Raw genomic sequence first — 19,000 nt, 5'->3', positions numbered from 1 at the left:
GGCAGAGAGACAATGGAGTCTCTCCAAAGACTAATGATGCTTCTAACTGATTCTAGCCAGGTGACATATTCAATCAAAAAGGAATCACACTGCAAAGCAAAGAGCCGCAAAGGATAGATCTTTACTTGTGTCATTTGTAACAAGTTCACAGTCAAGACATGGACAGAAATGTTGGTGAGGTTTGCTGTCTGGTAGACGCACACCGCCTGCGGGACGCTGCAGAGCCGCGGCATCATTAAATACGGCGGCTGCTCCTCGCAAGATAATCGAGGGCCCGCATGCAGCTGTTAAGGGCGAGACTGGCACTTTTGCCAAAGAGGAATGAGTCTTTTTTTTTTAAATGGAGACCTAATGTGTTGATTTGCACCACTATACTGTAGTTTAATTTGGCAAACGGCTCTGAAAGCTTGGCTGCTCATTTCATCCTCTGTCAAAACATAAACACTTTCATAGCGCTTATCTTTTTTCTCCCAGCCCTGCCACCATTACATTTATGACAGAGAATAAGCCAATTTATAATATGTCTGCTTGGAAGCAGGTGAGAGCATATCAACCCCAGCAGTAAAGCCTGGTGCAGTTCAATATAGTAAAGCTCTAAAATGATAGCAAAATACACAATATGCATTGTACAGCTTTTTGGCAAGGTAGTATGGCATAGTAATAATAACAATAATAATAAAATAAAAAAAAATATAAATAATGATAATAATAATAATAATGATAATAATGATAATAATAATACTACTACTACTAATAATGATGACGATGACGATGATGATGATGATGATGATGATGATGATGATGATGATGATGATGATGATCAGGCTTTTAGCAGCAGCGTCAGCAGCCTCATGCTGTCATTTTAAGCCACTGGGAATTTTCCAATGCTTTCTTGCTTATAATGGCACCGCAGGTGGGCAGTATATAAAAACGTGCAATATATGATCTAGAGTGAGATCTTAATGGATACAGAAGACATACTAAACACATGGAATCAGTGGATTGAGTGTACAATTTTAGACGCTGCATATAGAAATCCTTGTCACTGCACACACTGAGTGCATTGCCAGTCAAATGGAAGTCAGGAAGTGTTGGTTTTCTGTCTACTTCTGACAATCATTATCTTACTCTTTATATCAGAGTATTTTACTTCAAAATCAACACCCATACTGAATGCATTTTCTCAGAAGCTGCTGTCGGCCAGCACAATGCAAATGACTAGATTATCTGCGTACATTATGTGGATAATTAGTACATTACCAATTCTATATCCATTACCACCTACATTTAAAATCAAAGACAAATAATTCATATATACATTATAAAATAAAGGAGACAAAATTCCACCCTGACCTGATGGAAATTTTGGGTCACGTAGAAGGAAAGTGATGTTGCATTGCATCTCTATCATTGTCTGATGCGAACATCAATAAACTAGGATACTAATAATAATAATAATAATAATAACCCAGAGACTCATCACTTATGTGTGAAAGCTTTCCTGTTTAAAACTTTATAATGGCAAAACCAAACTCCATGACTGGATAAAAGAGAAAAACTAAAGACTTCCACATTTTAGGTCAGTTTTGGCCTGCTCAAGAAACACCTCAAGGATTAACATGGTAACTTCAGGAAAATACAGCTGGCCATAGATGGTTCAGGAAAATCTATGCCTCAAACCTCTTGAGACAGCCAGTGTTCAATCAATGTTCCTTCGGCTACAGACCCCAACAAGGACATTCATTATATAGAAGCAAGTGAGTGCCTTGGAATTGAGTAAACTATTTGCAGCCTGAGCACCAGAAGACCAGCCATGGGCCTTCACTGGAAAAACCCTCTGGGGATTAAACTCAGGAGAATCACAATTCATATTTCTGAAGAAACCTGCTAAGACCTAGTCACAGTGGAAGCAAGCCAAGGTTTTGCCACAGAACCAGGCTTCTGAAAATGAAGTTCTAAAAGAAAAAGGTAGAGCCTGGTCACAGAGGAAACCCTATGGAGCCTGACCTCAAGACAGAACCAAGCAGGGTTTGTTTAACTAAAGCAAACAACCAACATCTGGAGCCTAACCACAAGAAAAAAAAGGATTAAACCTGCTGAGGCCCAACCCCACACTAGTATTGTAGTGATAGACCGGTCTCTAGACCACTTTTTAAGGGTCTTGTCCAGGAATCGAAGGCATTTTTACTTGGTCTTGTCTTGGTCTCTCAGACAGGGCGGACTTGGACTACTACTGTGACCAGTGAGAAAGGCAGAATGCAGGTGCTTTCCCAGTGTGGCTTTGAGTGCCATGCCCACTGTACACAGAGAGCGAAGGAAGATGACCAGAGATGTAGTGGCCCCGACAATTTGGAAAAATGTCGGCAAATTCATCAGTAATTCAGTTTGGTTTCCAAAATCATAAGAAGTAAAATCTTAGGTAATACTTACTTACAGAAACCACTGGCACAACATTCGACTTTTATCTGCACATTGAGAGGAAGCATAAAGACAAGAAAAGTAACCGTTAAATTACTTATACTGATAAAGTTAAATCAAAACACCCCATTCTAAGTCACAGAGCAAAAATAAACAATTTTCTTCTCTTGAGCGTTTTTGTTTGTTTGTTTTTGCTAACGTTCAGATCTAATCGGTGACTTAGTATTATAGCCAAGTTAGCATGCGTGACATTGTCAAAGGCAAGATAACAGAATAACATACAATGTTACAACATTCGATCTCAACCTCCAAAGTCTTGGTCTTGTCTCAGTCTCGATACTCTCAAGTCTCGATAATGTCTTGGTCTCGTTTGGTGTGGTCTAAACTACAAAACTACCTCAACCTAAGAACTAGCCACAATTTTGCAACTAAACAATCTGGAGTCTAACTTGTAGAAAAGAAGCTGCTGTAGAAACAATGTGTGTCCCAGCCCCCTTGAAAATCAGGATGAATTCTCACCGCTGGCCAAACAATCTATGACCCAAGCCATACTGAAAACTGCTGAAGAAAAAGAACACGCTAGAGTGGAAAAATCATTGTTGCAGCAGTTAGCAGCCGTCCTCGGGGTCCAAAGTCATATGTCGGACGACAGCAAGGCAATAAACAACCTCATAACCTTTTTTTTTTTCCGAGGGGAGCCAGAGTGTGTTGGGTCCATATTGAACTGTTTATTGTATCTCTGGTGCAGGTGTGGAACAATGAGAATGATAAAAGGCAGTTGAAGAAGAGTTCAATGGGGAGAAAAAGTTTGGTAATGCATGAATTCAAAAGGCACATACAGTATGCGTGTAGATTAGAAAACCTTCCCAGAAGACGTTGTAGCTATTTCCAAATTCCTTCCTCATCTTTTCTGAGCAAACATGAACACATTCAACCCTCATTTACCCAATGTTAACAATTGACTTGAATGTGTTGTATTTGTCATTGCCGCCATCTGTTCCTGAGAGTGGTCTTGTGTGTGGGTGTCTTTTCTGTGGTTTGCTATTAAGAACACAAAGAACATGCGAAACCGCACGACAACGCCCCCGTAGTGCTGACGATAGCCCAATTATGACTTACGTTCTGACTAATGTTGTTATGTTATTTTTTTTCGCCCTAAATTTGGTTTTGTACTCCTTTCTTTTGTATTACAAAAATTTAGGTCACGTCATAGTACTTATATGTCATTCGTCATTCAATTTACGACAGGCTTATTTATTGTTTCTGTTGCTTTTACATGTTACTATTAAAATGGTTGACCTTTTACACTTATGTGATACTTGTGTATATTGCTTCTACGGTTAATTAAGACAACAGTTTGACCTTGAAATGGATTATTTCTATTCTTTATGAATTCAAATGGGAAATAATCCCAAAAAATGAAATGGATTGTGTTTGATCTTAGATGCTCCACCGTGGCTTATTCCCCTCCAGCAGTGCATTTGGAACCTCACAGTATATTTCCAAAGCCTTATTTGAAGTTTTGCCTCTAATGGTAGTTTAGTGTTAGCTACTGTATAGAAATCCTCCAGGGAAATGCGTGCGCGCAGTGATTTGACTCTCGGCAAGGTCGTGAAATCCCAGCTCCCAGGCTCCCTCAGGCTCTTTTAAGTGGCCAGTGACGTGTTGGAACACAGCCTGGCGTCAATCACAGCCAGCAGACGGGGTTCGCTCCCGGAAGATTTTGTCCAAATAAATATAAACTGGAAAACGGGACACATGAGAGCTCATCCCCGGAGAGCAAGAGGGAGCTGTTAATGAGGATGGAAGCTGTCCCACAATGACACACGCACAAATAGAAATAATGAAGTCACTGCGGGGTTACGTCTGTTTATGCACCCCAACCTTGTGGAAAAATCTTTGGCCCCCTTCAGGCTATTTCTTTGTGTTTTTTTGTTTTTTTTTTACACTTTGCTGCAACAAACAGGCTGCATGCAGGGAGGCTAGGCTAGGTTTCAAATAGCTATGCGCCTTAGAACTAAATTGCCAAGTTTGAACATGGATCTGGGCAAAATGCATCTATTTTACCCAGGATTTTCACACAATATAAGTTTCTTAAAATATTAGTTTTTATTAGTCAACTTAGTTATCATATTCACTCTTTCATTTAAAAAAAAAACCACATCAATACGTTCTCTATAAAAATGACTTAATTTAAAAAACAAATATATTCCACTAAGTTTTTAACTTTAATGTACTTAATTTGAAACCATATTTATTTCATGTACTCCTTTTTAATACCTAACTGTCAGCAACCATGAGCTTAGTTATATCATGCTAACGTTTACTGCTGTATTTAAGAACGGGCTAATAAAATATACAGATATATACGAATAGATCTTTAAAATCCAATGTTCGATGTTGTAATCCAGCTTTCCGTTATCTTTAATGAACAAATTTTGCATTCCATAATTTGCCATTATACTTGTAATTTTTATATCCTGCTGGCTTGGCTAAGCCATCTTATCCGGCAATGTGCAATTGTGTCTGTGAAAACACCCCAAAAAAGTCTAGCCCGCCCCTGCACAGATTTAGACCATGCCTCACGCCAGACTTGTCCATGTCACGAAAATAGAGCACTTTTTCTTTAAACCAAACATATAAAATGAGCAACTATCAAATTTGTCCATGTCTCAAGTCAAGTTTTTTTTTCTTTCTTTTTTTTAAAGAGCTCAGTATTGTTCATTCGGTAATGTCATCATCATTGCTCTTTTTTTTTGTATGTGGGTGAGTATGTGTATGTGCGTGCGTGCGTGCGTGTATTTGTTAGCTCACCAAAAACCTATTAGAAAAAATCCCATACCGTTCACCTAAACCGAACACCGCCGTCAGGAGACCCGAGGGGACCAAAGAAAACAAAGGAAAGTGAAATCCAGCACCGACCAGACACCACCCACCGGGCCACCCACCAGAATTCTTCCCCAACCCCAGAAACATCTAAATTCCAACAAATCCAAAAAAAAAAAAATCAGGGAGACCTCAAGAGACCGAAGGAGAGACTGAGGAAAGGAAGGAAGGACAGCCGAAGCCGAGTGAGATCCACAGACACCAGCCTCCACCGATTCAATGACCTGAGGAGGAAGCAGATTGTGTCTGAGTTTCAATAGATGCTGGTGTGGTGGATCTGGCATGCATGAAAATCTCCACCAAAGAGGGGAGCCATCGACCCCTGCCAGGACAGAGCAAGCGCAACACCTCAGGGCCCCCCAGGCCGCGGCAGCGCCAAAGGACGACCCCCGGGCCCCGCCAGGGCCACCGGCCGGAGAGCAAACCCAGGAGCAGGAGCGCCCCCCACCCCAACACGGCCCGCGCACCCGACCCAACGCAGCAGGACGGGGCACTGCAGGCCCGCCAGGCACCCCACCGGCCCACAACCCCCACGAACCCCCGCCGACCCCCACCATCCACCCCAACCCAGCCCCAGCCGCCCCCAGGCCCCCACGCCCCAAGACACCCCCCCCCAACAAAGCCGCCCCCCCGGGGACCCCCCGCACCCAGGCACCGGCGCCGAAGAGGGGCCGGACAGCGGAGAGGGCAGCCGCGCCCACCCCACCCCCCGCCGCGTGGAGGGACAGAACACCGGGAGCAGAAGCGGAGATGGGGGCACCGGAGGACGGCCGACACCCCAGAACCCCAGGCCCGGCGGGGAAAGGCCCCGGTCGTCACCCCAGCGTTCTTTGTGAAAGTTAACCCCTGTTACTGAGTCCGCCAGCTCGCCGACTGGCGAACTCTACCCCTAAACCGTGAATGTGACCCCACCCAGTGTATATACAAGTGTGTGTGGTGCATTAAAATTAGGAGCAGGTGAACCGGAGCCGAGGGAAATGATATTCCCACGCTCTGATCCACCCGCCTCCCAAGCATGTCACTGAGTGTATGTGGTGCATAAAAAAAAAAAAATAGGGGGGGGGGGGGGGGGGGGTTGGCGGGGACACGGACAAGTCAAGTTTTTAACTCCAAGCCTAAGTCAAGTCTCAGTTCTTTTTAGTCTTTGCCAAGTCTTGTCCGGATCATCGAAACAGTGACTCGAGTTGATCTATGCTTGACTGATGGGCAAAAATTGTGAGTTTTTACCATAGAGTGTGGGCAGAGATTGGCAAAGTTTGATGATTTGTCATGAAACTTTAAACACTTACAACTCACCTCCACAATCTCTGATCGGGACCAAAAGGTATTTGTATGCATAGGTTGCCTCATGGAAATCCATATATCATGTCTATCAGTAGTCGCAGTGCCATCTAGCGGTGACAGGAAATGGCCCAAAATGATGGGTGTTGTACATTAAAATTTTCAAAGCGAAATAAGATGGATGATTTTAAATTTCAAAAGCTACCAAAATGTAGCATTGATTAAAAAAACTAAACAAAAAACAGACGTCATGCCAGGACGGACTCGTCTTGGGTGTGCTTGTGTTGAAGTAAAATGCTAATGACTCATTGTTGTTAAGCGCAATAGTTTGGTGCCTGCATTGCAGTTATTCTAACAGAGTGGTTCATTAGGTTTTTCACATTTCCCATCAGGGAGAAGAGTGGAAAAGACAGGCTTAATAATTACTCCAATAACAAGAAGACACAGAGGAGGAGGGAAACATTTAGCCTACCTGCCCGACATCATGCTTATTTTCTTTAATTGCTTTTATGTTTGTTTTTTTTGCCCTCAATTGGAATTGCTGCTTTTAAATGTATTGCATTTATGAAAAAATGCTCTTCCCTCTGTGCGTCTTACATAAAAACTAAGTTACTGCTCGAGTCTTTTTGTATAGTGCCTCTGTACAAATTGCTAAGAAAGAAAGCATTCAGGGTTTTTTTTAATTCACATTTAGCATGTTTCATGGAAAATCTATATACAATAATAGCATAATAGCATTGAAAAGTTCATGATTGAAAACAAACCTAAAATCTTTTCCTGATGATCTTGACACAAAATTGTGTCTTAACTGTGACTTATGTACAGTATATGACCTACACCAAAGGACAAAAGGGTCACAGACCCGTATGAAAAGTAGAAAATATTCATTTTGGATGAAGGAATGACTGTTGAAATAGTTATGTCCATGTTACTCAAAGGTTTTTGATGGATTTGCTCTCATTTCATCAAAGCTTGCCTTTATGCACCTTGCTTTGTGCTTTGGGAACAAAAAACAGCCTTCCCAAACTTTTCCTTCAAAGAAGATGTTGCATCGAGAGGACCAATTAGGAATGCATAAATCTGGTCCAACCTACGATTGATTAATTCATTGATTAAGTCGCTCTTCTTCATACTTTTGCCCTAATAATGTATTTTGTCATACACTAATACACCCACTGTCAAATCTAACCTGAATGTGTCACCTAAATATGATACTTTTTTAAAATGTGAAGTAAAATAGATTATTCATCAACTTACAGCACTTCTATGCACTCAGGAGGACGGATCATAATAAGACCCTTGCATTTTCCTCTCTGGTGCCCCCCTCAGGACAAACTTAATCAATCAATCAAGCAGTGAAATAGCAAATTTTCCATGTCCTTCCTTTCATTTTTTAAAGTGTGCCGGGGACGCAGGCAGAAGGCTCGACCTTTAGCCTTTTTATGGAGCTAATTTTCCACAGAGATAATTTGGCTCAGCATTAGCGCGGAATAAGTGATAAGCTCGGGCGCTCTCATTAGTGCCCCGCCGTTCACTTTCTGGCTGGCAGCCCCTTTACCTTTGAGCGCCTTGCTTAAAATGCCAGACGGACAGACACGAGTTGGCGTTGGCCAAAAAGGTCTCAGAGAAGCGCTACACAAGTCAGCGTGGGTGTTGACCAGATTGCAGATAACAAATGATGACCTATCATTCATTTTTCACGCACATCAAATGCATATTCAATGAGATTCACACGCACACTTGGCCCGGGTTAAGAAGCAACTAAAAACGCTGCATAATATCCCTAATTTATAAAACATGTAGCTAAAACTATACTGTATACTCTTACTGTATATATTGAGCTATAAAGTGAGGTGCTTTTACAGTATTGTGTACTATTGTATCCATTATATGCTATATAATCAATCTGAATTAATAATACATATCTTTACCATTTGAAAACACAGTTGTAATAATAATAAAAAACTAATTTAAAAAAACAATAGTACGCTTCATGGTATGGTACAGCTATTTGGTGAGCTGATTGGACAAAGCAGAATTAAGTGCACGTCTACCTAACTTTTGTTTCGACTAATTACGGCAAAGGACGAAAATGTCGTCACCGACTGTTGTGACTAGCTGGTATCATGGCGTTGAGTTGATGTTGTCGGTTTTGCAATGTTGGTGTCGCAATGTTTGGTTTGTTTCTTCCCACAGCTTCGGCGCTTCTTGTTTTCGTCACAGCTGCATATCCCGCCCCCAAATAAAATGTCGCTCTGTGATTGGTCCGAACCATTAGTGAATTGTATTGGTGGCAGCGGTACAAGATGAATTCTCGGGAATTTGTGAACTCACAAATACCGCGAGAATACATTTTGCGAGAGCAAGGTTACATTGGAACCCCTCGCCTACGAGTTTTCCAAATGTATTTTAATTGGCGTCAATTATATGTGGATTTTTGCTATTCCTGGGCCGGCAGGTATTTTGTCCATTTTTAAAAACATCGAGTTCGGATGTGTGTGGTCTAACTCTGTGTATGCAAATGCCTCAAGGCATTGGACTGGTTGTTGGAGACCCATTAGGTCATTTACGAATCCACTGAAGGCCTACGTCCGAAATGTACTACATGTCACTGCAAACTAAACTGTCTGGAACACTACAGGTGCGTTGGGAAATGCACTCCGGGTACTCCCTGCTACACTCGGAAACTCAAAAGTGTTTTAGAATGTGCTGCTTGGTTATTCAGAATGCCGGAGTGCACTTTGGCCGCTCTGACTCAGGACACAGAGCATCAGAGCATCAGGACGAGCAACACAGCTTTGTAATTCAAAGTAAGGGCCTCTTGAAACACTCACACGCTCAGTTTAGAATTAGGGTTGTCTACATCAAAGCAAAGAGTAAGTACAGCTGCATTGACCCCTTATTACAGGCACAGATTAGCATTAACAGTGTTTGCGTCTGATAAGCAGCACATACTGCTGTAAAGAGAGAGTGTTTGATGATGAAATAGAAATATTTTGACATCTATATTCAATTTGTCTCTTCAAGTTTTATTGCTGTTTATAGTATCATAAAAATAACTATATTTTCTAAAATTATACATGACAAATTATTGCATATTTTTATATGTCGTACATTTTTATATTGATATATGATTTAGGGTTGTCAATATATTTAGTTTATTCTTTGTACATTATTTGGCATTTTAATTTGTCACAAGTGATCATGATTTGGTGTGATCCGCAATTACACAATTAGATATTAGAATTTATTGATCAGTAATACATGAAAAAAACAGTAATTTTCTCATTAGTTTTGTTTTATATTAAAAACAATAAAGTATCAGTTACATTGTAATTTTTTGGTTACCAATTGAATATAGTAAAAAATGGATACACAAATTTACAAGTTCATTCAAGTCATATTTTGTTCTCTAAAGTAATTTTATCAGAGAGCTCGCAAATACACAAAAAAACACACATACACAATCTGCTAAACCACTATTCAGTTTTTACCCACAAAGTGATAATGTGATGGAAAGAAGCGTATGGGTCCAATTCATGTCTCCGAGTGGAATGTCTGTAGCTGGCGAAGCTCTTTGTGGCCTGACGAGCGACACGCTGAGAAATCGGCACGAGCAGTCACAGTTTCTTGGCCACATTGTCACATCTCATATCATTAGCGGCACTGACGGCAAAAAAGCCTGACGTGTTGCATGGTTACGGCCATCCTAACCTGCTATCACCTCCCATAGTGGAGAAATGGAGGAACGTTGCTGTACTTATAGCACTGTGTTGAGTGTGTATAATTATTAGTTTGTGAGTGCTGTGATGTAACATACAGATACTTTTTCCGTGACGTAAAACACCACACACAAATGTTGGAGGTCAACGTTCTGTTCCGCGACTCACAAGAGAAATTTGATTGACAGCCAAAGTAAAAAAACTGGCCAATTACTGTGCGGTGTTTGGCTTTAACAATAGAGCTGGGAGCGATGCTACCATTTAGTGGTGCCAATTTTGAACCAAGGTGAGAGACTGAATATTTGTGAAGGAAAACATGGACTTTGTGGCTTTTATGAATCAGCAGAGTTACTGTTACTGATACTGAACTAATTTGCTCCCAAAAACATATGAACATGTTCTATTTTAAATATTACCAACCTCCCAAAGACAATTAAAACATTTTTTTTTAATGCTTGAGCATACAGAAGCAATGGTAGTTATTACAAACACGACCAGCAGGTGGCAGCAGAGTATAAGAGATCAACCAGGGCCATGTTGCAAAAAGCTCTTTCCCCCACAGATTGGTGAATAATGATGAAACGTAGCTATATTCGAATTAGAGCTGCCGAACGGTTACATTTTTAAATCTGATTAATCACATCTTAGAATTTTGATTAATCACGATTAATCGCTTAATTAAAAAGGCTTTTTTTTCAAATTCGAAGAGCACCTGTTATGAGTAAATTCTTTCGACATTTAATGTTACGAGGACGTTTTCCAAATTTTTTGATCCACTGCACACGTTCATCCTTCTCTTTTCTGAATCAGTTAATTATTTGCATAATTTCAAATGGAAAAAAATTACCCCAATATTTTGACATGAACAGATAATCTGAATGCCATACACAAACGTTTATTAAATACTTTACTTTACCTTGTTTGCCCTGCCTCTAATGCATGCAGCTATGTTTATTGCTCAAACACAACTTGTGCTACCTCTGTCAAACTAAAGGATAATCTGTGGTCAAAATTAATAGTGTGCTTAATCTGCGTTAATACATGATTAATGCAATATTTTTTGTGATCAATTAATTAGTTAATGCTTTAACTTTGACAGCACTAATTAGAAAGCTAATTGCTGCAAAACAGAAACAGATTTAAATATTGACCTTTTGCACGTGACGTCACACCCCTCATGGGAACGCCCCCTACGGGACGCTGGACGGCAAAAGAGACACTTGCCTGTATTGTAACCATTGAATCTCGTACAGCATAAAGTCCTTTATCTAATCCATTATCTTATAAAATGGTCATATCTTGCTGTGCGGTCGGTTGCTTTTTATCGCATACCTACTAATGAAGACAAAGGACGTCAATTGATAGCAGCAATCAACAGAAAGGACTGGCAGCCCAGAAAGTATTCACGGATTTGCGAGGTTAGTAGATAAATGTTGTAGTTAGTAGATAAATGTTCATACATTTTACTAGTAAACGTACACTCTAACAAAGATTGGACCAGAGGTGTCGAATTGCGTGTTTCAAATCACATTAACGAGTCAGATAGTTAGCGTCCACTCCAACTGCACGAACACACAGCTTCGTTTTAAAATGCACCTTCTTCAAAACTATTAAGTGCATTTGACTGTTTAATAATGGGGGATTTCGCCTTTGTGCTTGGAGTTTTTCACTCTGGAGCCGGAGTCATATTCATGAAATTACTGCATAGCTTGCCACTACGGTCATTTGTTCCATGCTAGTAAACATAGTAACATAACATCATCACAGCGTTTCAATATAGAACGGACTATGTAAAAATATGTCAGTTAGCATGATAAACACATGTTTTGCATTGCGAGGTATATTGTCTCCCGGTGTGAGCATAGAATCGCATCCCTGAGACTCAGCCTGCGACAAGCTTTTGAATCATCCCCGGTGTAAGGAGGAGACATTGACATTGACTACATAATGATATAGGTCGTGTGCTGTGAATTCCGGCAAAGTTCACGATTTGATTAACTTGGTAAAAACAGCAGGCAACAGAAGGTAAGGGCTGTTTTCAAACTAGTGATCTCCAACTTAAATAAATATCGTGCTCTATGAGTCCCGACTAAATGTGCAACTTCGACTGGCAGGCCAACTTCGGTTGAAGTAGTAGATAATAACTTTTGATTTGCTAAGTCACTAAGTCGCTCCGGGTCACGTCCACTTCCATTCAATAATCATTTCCTTCCGCCATCCGTCATAGGGCAGTCACGTGATGACGTGACGTCGGTGCAAATGGTCAATACTTTGTTCCTGATGAAAGAGGAGACTCTAATCTTTCCTTTGGTAGGTTCCATGTTTTTATAGAAATAGAACACAATATTCTGTTGGCCTTGAAAAAGCAGTCAAAATCCAGCAAAACAGCCTGAAGCGAAGGGGGTTGCTGGGAGTGAATGAGTTAAATGCTGTTCATGTTATGTTGGATATTGGTCGATTGTTCCATTGGTATACATGACTTGTCGACTTTAATGGCAGCGACTCCCACCATGCTATCTGCTGTTTTTTAAAACCCAAATAAGACCCCCTTTCGAACCCAAACATTTGATTATATAAATACAATTGGAATACCTCGTTTGAAGGGAACATCAGCTTGTTCTGCTCATGACCGCAAGGAATCTTGGTCTTTTGAGCACAGTTTGTACCGTAATTGTATTTGCGGTGTCTGGCCACGGATGTATCTATGAATGGACTAACAATGCCGCTTAGTCACCGTTGCGAGAAGTGAAGATAATGGCCATGCCACCGCCCCACCACCCTCCACTCAGACAAACCTTGGGCCGATACACAGATGGAAAGAAACCTCCCTATTTTGCACAACCCAAAGTTGGCAAGTATGTATTGACAGCATGGAAACATTGACACTCTAACCACTGCTAAAAACTGATAAGTTGTAGGAAATGTGGTAAAATCCCATCAAATCAATGAAACCCAATTGATTGAAAGGGCTAATTGTTGTCTAATGATGCAACTAATATAACAAAATATGTGATATCTGTCTGTGTATCCAGAGTCAGTTCGCACATCTTCTCCCGTTTTTTTCACACGTTTCGTCGTGCCATTCTGAAGCGTGTAAATGGCCTCAGGTCACGCTGAAGAAAATAGCCCCAATGTTGGCATATGTCATCCAGTCTTCATTGTATTCGTCCCAGTTATGTCAAAAGCTGTTAACAAGCTGGTAAATTGTTCTCCAGTGGCTTTTTTTCTACCTGTCAATCCAATTAGCAGAGTGTGTAATTGCCCAATGGCGCCATAGCAAAATTAGCCAAGCCCTCTCTCCTTTATCAGAGAGATCAGGTTTTGTTTTGATTTTTCTATGTTGCCAGTGTAAGGGAAATCAGTCCAATTAATTATTAAATCAATAATTGTTAATTATTAAAATAATAATCAATTGACTTATTAATTGAAGTCAAATTTAATATTTAAATCCAAATCAATTTTTGATAGTTTTATCATGATAACAGATGAGAACCTTGTTGAATCAATCATTAAAATGAAGGCTGTACCCTTTTTACGACTTTGTGAGTTCTTTGTTCAGCTTAGAGGTTACTATAAATTGATGAAACCACAGCAAGTATTCAGGTTTTGATTTCGTGGACATTTATTTTCTAACTTAAAATCTACTTGGAACTTAAAAGAAGCGAAACAAACTACTATGATAGGCAATAAAACAAGAACTAAAATGATAGAATAATCAAAGAAAAACAAAAACAGGAAATGAGAAACTGTCTTAAACGAAGTGATGGATTTTCTAATCAAAACAACCCACATTTAACCTAATTGTTTAACCTAATTGGAGGCACACATTTGTACAATCTGGTTAATGTCTGTGAAGTTGCACTTGCAAATGGTTTTGTGTTGGTCCGAGACGCAGAAAGCCCGGATTGGAGGGTCGGCAAGAGAGAGAGAAAGAGTCCGTTTGGGCAGCTGAGCCTCACAGCGGGGGTAGGTGGACCTGTTGGCTGCGGAGAGGTCTTTTCGGTTGAGGCCTCAGAGCGCCGCTGTTAGCGCTGCGATCCGTTTAGCCTTTGCAGGGGCCCAAAAGCAGTGTGTTTTACTGCGCCTGTCGCTGTGCGATGGCAAGCCGTGCGGTCGTTCTGGACTAGCCTTCGGCTAGCGCCCGAAGCAAAGCCAGATGAAGCATGGACCCTCCCCACGGAGAAGGGGAGCCGGAGCTAGGAACCAGCAGTGTGAAGGAGCCAAAGGAGAAGAGGCAAAAAGAACAAAGAGAAGCTGAGACAAGCAGGAAGCTTGCCTTTATAGGTGGGCTTGGTCACCAACCATTCAGGGGGTTCGGTATCGAGTTACACAGAGACTAGGGCGGAAATTTGGGTTGAATTTTGGTGAAGAATGATCAGATTAAATTTAGATCCCAAATTCTAAGTTCAAACTTCAATCAAATGCAAACACTTACAGTTGAACACATCAAAATAAATGTTACCTAGCTGACAACTGTCAAAACGTACACACACATGAAAGTTAAGTGGAGAATCTGCCACGGCAATGGAACAAAACAACAAACAAAATTTTAAAATGGCAAAAACATAACATTTCAGAAATTCGTTTTATAAGCAGCATGTCCATCCATCCATCCATTTTCTGTACCGCTTGTCCTCACAAGGGTCGCGGGGGTTGCTGGAGCCTATCCCAGCTGGCTTCGGGCAGTAGGCGGGGTACACCCTGAACTGGTTGCCAGCCAACCAGTTCAGGGTGCAGCATGTATTCTTTTATTTTATTTTAGCTTGACTTAAGTTAGTAACTCAAGTAGGCTAGCTATTGTAATGTCATCCTTTTTTTTTTTCATCAAAACCCGCAAAGAATGATTGATTTGTTTCACAAATAATTTAATTTTTTTATTTAATAATTTAAATGTAATCGATTTTTTTTACATGATAAAAAGTTATAACCATATATTATTACATATTACATTAATAACCATCTAAAATTTGTTTCAATAAATACAAACTGCAGCACTACAGAAATTGTGTGCAAATGTTTTGATGTTGATTTTTTTTTTTTAAAGGGGGAAATCGAATTGATGAACAGGGCTGACCATACATGGTATACTGCACAAGTGTGACACTGTACAGTGCTAGTATCAATATTTATTGTGTAAGTGATAAATGTACCATAACATAGAACATATAAGAAAGATAGAAGTATCGATAGACAGCTGCAGATAGATACAGTAGATATAAAACTAATTGAAATTAAACCAAATTTTATTTATAACACTTTTCATATGTTAAAAATGAAACACAAAATGCTTAACAGAGATAAAAACAAATTATTAAAATAGCAACAACAAAAAAAGCCCTCCTATCCCCACATACAAACCCAAACATACCCATACAACCTCGCAGCATATATTGATGACTAGTGTTGAGACATGAAAAGGCTCTAAGGATCAGAGTGAGGAAAGACAACCTGTGGGAGCCATCCAAACACCGAGAGGATGCTGCCACAGAGACTACCACGATCAGGGTGGACCAGTCTCCACATTGTGCAGAGCCACCAGGTCCATGCCTGAAAACATCTCCCAGGTAGCTCCCAGGAGGGAGACACTGGAGTAAAGTTTAACTTAGAAAGACTAAAAGACAATAGAACAGGATAAAACTGAAGTACAATAGGAAATAAAGTTAGCTATTTGAAAATTAAATAGAAAAAAATCATTCAATGTATCAAACAGAAATAAATACTACGTGAGCACATTGCAGGGAGTACTTGGAATCATTTTTATAATTTATTTCCCAGATCAAAAATCTGTCATAGATGCACCAAAATCGCATTGGAACCTAAATTTCTCATAAAGCTCAGATTTTGTTTTTTCGAAGCATATACATCAGCCTCAAAATATCCCACACTCTATCAATTACTTTCCAAAGGGCAATATAAATAGGGCTTTGTGGTACAAGATTAAGAATTGTGATATCACAATGACATGGAGCTGGGAACATTAGCGAGTGATCAGATGCGATGGAAATGTGTGTGACGTTTTTTCTGGTGGTGAAGTAAATGAAGACGGTAGGAAGGTAAGTAAAACAGTTAACACAACAATCCTGTTGAATCATTTCAACAAGCTAGTGGAGCAGCATGTGGAAAGCATGCACAGGCTGCCGATGTACCATTAGCAGTTTAGCCGCTACTAAGTAGCCGTGCAGCCACCAGACCAAAGCAGCAATCAATCATGTCAACTTTTGATCCCCCCAACCTGTGTGAATTGCGAATGATTGCTGGCCAGCAAAAACTTGTTTGAACCAGTCCGTGGCGCAACAAAAGGTTGCCGTTGAGTCTTTAAACCATAAAAACTATTATCGTTGTATGAGAAATTCACCCCACCCTGCAAAAAAAAAAGAAAATTCGGGGGCACCATCACACTTTACGTACACTTTGGTCTTCGTCAGCACACAAGCAGCTGAATTGTGAAATATTTGTTGGTTTGAGATGTTCTTTTTGGGAAGATCAGAGAATTGGACATTACAATAGTCGAAATGACTGTAGATAAAAGTGTGCAACAGTACCTCCTAGCCTGAGATAGGAATGGGTGGAGTCTGACTAAATTGTTAACTCATTAACCCAACAGCCATTTTCTCTGAAGCAACTGCCTTTGCTCCCAGCTGTTTGACTGATTTTGCAAGGCCCACAGAATATTGTGTTCTATTGCTATAAAAACATGTAACCTACCAAAAGAAAGATTAGAGTCTCTTCTTTCATCAGGAAAAAAGAAGAAGATATTTCTATCTGTTTCCATTTTGCAGCAATTAGCATTAGAATATAGCTAAGTTTCATCATTATTCACAAATCTGTTTAAAACTGTGGGGAAAACAGCTTGTTTTAACATGGCTTTGGTTGATCTCTTATAATCTGCTCCCACCTGCTGGCCGTTTTTGTAATAACCACCATTGTCTTAAGCGTTCTCTTCAGTTCAGAGGCTGCATCAAAGCCTTCTGTATGCTCAAGCATAAAGAAATGTATTACAAAACAAATAAGAACGTCTTTGGGACACTGATAATATTTAAAATAGAATGTATTTATACGTTTTGGGAGCAAATGATAATATGGTCAATACATACAGTATCTTATTTACATTCTTGATGTGTGGAATAAAATTGAACTATTTTCTTTCCTTTACAAATTGTGAGGATTGAAAATCTTCTAGTTTTGGCCACAGTTTTTTTTTTTACTGACCTTCAAGACCAACAACTAAAACCTCAGTTTTTTCCTGGTTGAGCAGTAGGAAATGAACTGTCATCCATTAAAGGTGTAACTAGATACCAAAGATGTCAAATGAAGATACCATAGATTTGCTATATGGAAGTGTGGCATCAAACAAAGCTAATAATGATATTTGATGCTAGGTTATCGATACTTTATGAGAACAGATAACTATATGCGAGATAATGTTCCTATCACTGACCTCGGTGCCATCATCATGACGATAGCGCCGCCAAGCTCGTCCCGTGTCGCTGTAGAGGAGCACGTACGTGGTGACCCAGTCCCAGCTGTCGTAGCATCCCTGTGTGGCCACCGCTGTCACCTCCATCTGCTCCCTGAGGTCCAGCTGGAGCCACGGCTCCTTGTCGCTCGCCATCGGAGACCAGCCGCCGGCCCCTGACGGTAAAAATCGATGGCAACATTGATTTGGTCAACTCTTGTGGTTTGAAGCTGAGTCACTGCTAGCATCGTGTTGCAGTTATGTAACTTCTCATGTGTGGGAAATCGGATGGCACTTTTGAATGGTTTGATGACAAATCAGCGAAGGGTTAAAAAGAACATGGCAAACTTTGAAGTCAGGTATGTCAAACATCTCGGGTCAGATGCCACAGGATTACACAGCCAGGATTATTTGGGAATGACAAAGAAATTGTGCACACTTTTGGTATTCAAAAATGATGACAGTAGCTACTTAAATGGCTGTAAATAGTGCCTTGCTAAAGTATTAGCCTCCTAGAACATTTTGACCTTTTGCCACATTTCAGGCTTCAAACATATATATATATATATATATATATATATATATATATATATATATATATATATATATATATATATATTATTATTTTTATTTTTTTATGCGAAGAATCAACACCAAATGGGACACAAGTTCGTGAATTGAAACAATGTTTTTAATACTGAAAATAAGATGTATGAAAATATTCATCTCCCCTGGGTTAATACTTTGTGGAACCACCACTTGCTGCAATTACAGCTTCAAGTCTTTTGGGGTACGTCTCAATCAGTTTTGCACATCTAGAGACTGAAATGTTTGTCCATTCTTCCTTGCAAAACAGTTGTAGCTCAAGTAGATTAAATGGAGAGCATTTGTGAAAAGCAGTTTTCAGATCTTCGGACAGATTCTCAATTGAATTCAGGTCTGGACTTTTGTCATTCTAACACCTGCACAGTAAATTCTGTAGAGTAAATTTTACTCTGTTTAGAGTGGGACCAAATAGACTCAGTTTTAGAGTAATATTTACACTTGGAAGAGAGTAAAATAAAGAATTGGAAAAATAAATAAATAAACGTGACTCAAGGGTGGAGGAACGAACTCACGACCTTCAGCTTGGGAGACAGCCGATATACTCCCTGAGCCCACGTAGCTCCTGCTGTGTGTTAGTATATCGTTCGTGTAAACTGCAGCTATTCCATAATTCCAGGGACTTCCTAACTCC

At 40.1% G+C, this 19,000-nt stretch overlaps 1 protein-coding gene across 1 annotated transcript in view; it reads right to left on the bottom strand.

Annotated features, from left to right (window-relative positions):
• LOC147164281 (contactin-associated protein-like 5) overlaps positions 1-19,000 on the bottom strand; it is a 145,482-nt gene that overhangs the window by 93,603 nt on the left and 32,879 nt on the right. The window contains exon 3 of the mRNA XM_086091070.1: positions 17,746-17,939. Coding sequence (XP_085947196.1) covers positions 17,746-17,939 — 194 coding nt within the window. The remainder of the gene's footprint in view (positions 1-17,745; positions 17,940-19,000) is intronic.

Source organism: Leptonotus elevatus, chromosome 12, assembly GCF_054856555.1.
Source record: "Leptonotus elevatus isolate MCC_2025b chromosome 12, RoL_Lele_1.0, whole genome shotgun sequence".
NCBI lineage: Eukaryota > Metazoa > Chordata > Actinopteri > Syngnathiformes > Syngnathidae > Leptonotus > Leptonotus elevatus.
The sequence above is the reverse complement of the archived record's forward strand: the minus strand, read 5'-3'. Positions and strand labels throughout refer to the sequence as shown.